At 40.2% G+C, this 3,174-nt stretch overlaps 1 protein-coding gene across 4 annotated transcripts in view; it reads left to right on the forward strand.

The window, feature by feature from the left end:
* Positions 1 to 3,174, forward strand: part of creb5b (cAMP responsive element binding protein 5b) — a 47,033-nt gene that overhangs the window by 4,954 nt on the left and 38,905 nt on the right. Inside the window, exon 1 of one of the 4 annotated variants that reach the window (XM_019255098.2) lies at positions 1,873 to 2,104. The exons of 2 other annotated variants lie outside the window; for them this stretch is intronic. In XM_019255098.2, coding sequence (XP_019110643.1) covers positions 2,075 to 2,104 — 30 coding nt within the window. In that variant the 5' untranslated portion in view covers positions 1,873 to 2,074. Of the gene's footprint in view, positions 1 to 1,872; positions 2,105 to 3,174 lie in introns of those variants that run through there. One more of the 4 variants, XM_019255099.2, reaches the window with a different exon arrangement.

Genomic DNA, 3,174 nt, shown 5'->3' on the forward strand with positions numbered 1-3,174 from the left:
AGGGCGGTCCTGTCTGAAGGGTCTGAGGGTTCATGTGACAAAATGTGTGCATACATGATGCATATTTTAAAATGAGTTTAAATCTGTGGCCAGGTGTGGCATGAGGAATGGGGCGGTTTAGTGTCCCAACAGTCAATTTTTGCCTCCGGCCCTGTGGCCAATTAATACAGTCATTACTGTTATTTCATAATAAACAGCCACCTGTGGACACCCAGGTGGACAGAGATCATGGCTTAATATCGCATAAAACCCCTCACTACATGAATATCTTAGAGTGTAACTGAAAGGTCGAACCTCCCTCTGGCAAATACTGTATAATTTGTTTTTCCCTTGTATCTAATTAATCCCATAAGCCCTTTTCACAATGGATATTTGACACAGCAGGAAAGGTGTAAATTATAAAATGAAGGATGGCTGAATTCCATTTAGCTGCGTCAGTTTCAGGGCCCCAGTGTTGTGCATGCTGCCTTGTTGTCACACCTACTGGCACACTGAATAGAACAGAATCCCTCTTTAATATTATTAGTAACACCTGTGCTTTCCATCTGTGGCAAATCAAAAAGCTTGCAGTAAAAAAAATATATATATATTTTAAAGGTCTAGTGTGTAAGATTCTGTTTACAGAATATGGCAAAAAAAAAGAAAAAAAAGAAATCACAGTATATTCACAACTATGTTTTCATTAGTCTATAATCACCTGAAAATAAGAATCTGTATGTTTTTGTTACCTTTGATTATGCCTATTATATCTATATACACCGCAAGTCCTGTTCTAGTCCCATTAGATTCTCTTCACACTAGGTAGGAGAGAGTCAAATAGGATGGTTGCAATCTGCAACTACACAACTATGTATTACACACTGACCAGCCACTTTATTAGGTACACTTGTACAATCCAACGTGATCCCACTACAGCAAATCTGACATAAATTCTACTTTTACAATGCTTATAATGTTTCAGAGAGGTATTAATTCTACTATATGTTTATTGTTGAGGTTTTAATGGGTGCTGATTTTGTACAGAAGTGCATTACATTGAAATGTGTTTCTAATATTATTATATATGTAAATGTTGTGGCCAAAATAATAGAAACGCCTCTCAGTATAATATAGATAGACACTTTATTGTCCTTAAAAATAAATGTGTTGCCGCAGTCTGTATTAAGCCGAACGTACATACATAAATACACAAGTACATTGAAACACCACAACATAGCCACAGAAATAAACATTCAATAAAGCACATTTCTCCACCTCTGTCCTATACCCATAGCTCCCACACATTGTGGTTACCGAGGTGTTTTGTTGAGAGATGCTATGGCAGAAGGGATAAAACTCCTGCCATAGTGTGCTCGCTTACAGGCCGGGGATCTGTATCTGTGACCGGATGGGAGCAGTATGAAAAATGAGTTCAGTTTAACATTGGATTTAATATTGCAAACTACAACCTCAATATTAAACAGTAGTTAAATGAATACCTCTCTGACAGTGTCAACAAAAACTAAAAATGATAACATTTCTAAAAGTAATTTGTTGTATCACATTGGATTGTACAAAAGCGTACCTAATTAAATGACCAGTTGGTGTATATATTATAAGAAATTAGCTGGAATGTTTCCAGTATACTTCAAGTACAGTATGTTAAGTAACTTTTGTCTCTGAAGTGATGAATGTGTTTAGTCTCACTTTGAGGTCACTGAGTTTATGAGACAGTCAGCAGCGTTTTTATCAGTTATAATTGCTCCTATGTGCATGCCTGATTGGTCACTATTGGAGCTCCAGCTTTGCACCACACCCACCCGGGGTCCAGCACTGTCCATCCATGCTCTCTGGGCGTGCATTTGCAAAGAAAAAAGAAAAGAAAAGAAAAACTCCGCCCCTCTCGCGCCGCCTCCAAACGGACCGCAATGATTTAGAAGTTCAGGAATCCCACGTGACGTCACCGGGGGGTGACGTTATGCTTCTCTAAATAGATCGTATTGTAATCTTTTCTCAGTCCAACGTGGTTTCTTCTGAGAGACTGCTTCACATTTTCTACACTTGTTTGGTGAGTTGAAAACCTCCCTACACCACCATGCAGAGGACCATGCATGCGCCTCTGCAGGTTTGTTGTGTTTGTTTGTTTGTTTTTAAAAACAAAAAGCTGATTCTTGCTACTTTTTCTCCTCTTCTTTTTTTTTCTTTTTTTTGCTCATGCAACAGCTTGTTTTGTTGTCCGCTTCAGCAGTACTGCTCAAGATTTCTTTTCTTTTTTTCTTTCTTGTTTTCAGCTCATGTGTGCGTGCAACTAAATGAGATAACGGCTCGTGTTAGTATTCTTAGACTGAGTGCATTGTCATCTCACTTTGGTGTCCGAGCGCTGGCTTGTGCGCTGACTTGTTGGAAGTTGAACGCGGAGTCAAGTGCCGCCGCCGCCGCCGCTGCTGCCGCCGCTGCTCGGTCTGTCAGGTAGCAGCGGAGACAAGTCTGCAGGAATTCATGTCAAACCCGACTGAAAACTACACAATAGGTTACTGTAAAGCGGATTTGCATTGCGCTTCGCACCAATGTAGCATGCTTTCCAGGTTTTATATGAAGTCTAAAGCCTCAGCGGCCGGACCCTTGCATCATTGTCATGCCTGTCCCATCTCGGGATAAGCAGAGCCGGCGTTTGTCCCGGACTCTCTCTGCGTGCTGCGGTTCGCCGTCCTGCAAACGATTGCTCGGTTGATTTTTACTGTCATGCCAGTTTTTTTTTTTTTTTTTTTAAAGAGAAGAGTGATACTTCTGTTCCTGTGAAATTTACGTTCCCTTTTCTCTTGAACAGCAATGTGACTAACATTACGTCATTCTGCAGGCCAGTCGATATTTGATTAAGCGCTGAGATGTTGAGGGTTACTTTCAGGAAGGTTGTGCTGACGAGGCGCGCTTTGTGGCGATACGGCTTTAAAGAGAGAGAGAGAGAGAGATGTTTTAATCATTTGATTAGTCCCTGCTGTCATTATGTTTATGTGACAACACTATCAATAACCACTCGTTTCTCATGCACGCTGCTTTACATCAACGTCCACTTTTAATGTGTCCCTTTTAATTGGCTGCGTTAATAACACATGATAATAAGGTACTGAAGTATGAGGATGCTTTTTGTCATTTTGATCTTTTATCACAGACTGAGATAGACTTTTATTTTTATTT

Source organism: Larimichthys crocea, chromosome XIII (genome assembly GCF_000972845.2).
Source record: "Larimichthys crocea isolate SSNF chromosome XIII, L_crocea_2.0, whole genome shotgun sequence".
In the NCBI taxonomy this organism is placed as follows: domain Eukaryota; kingdom Metazoa; phylum Chordata; class Actinopteri; family Sciaenidae; genus Larimichthys; species Larimichthys crocea.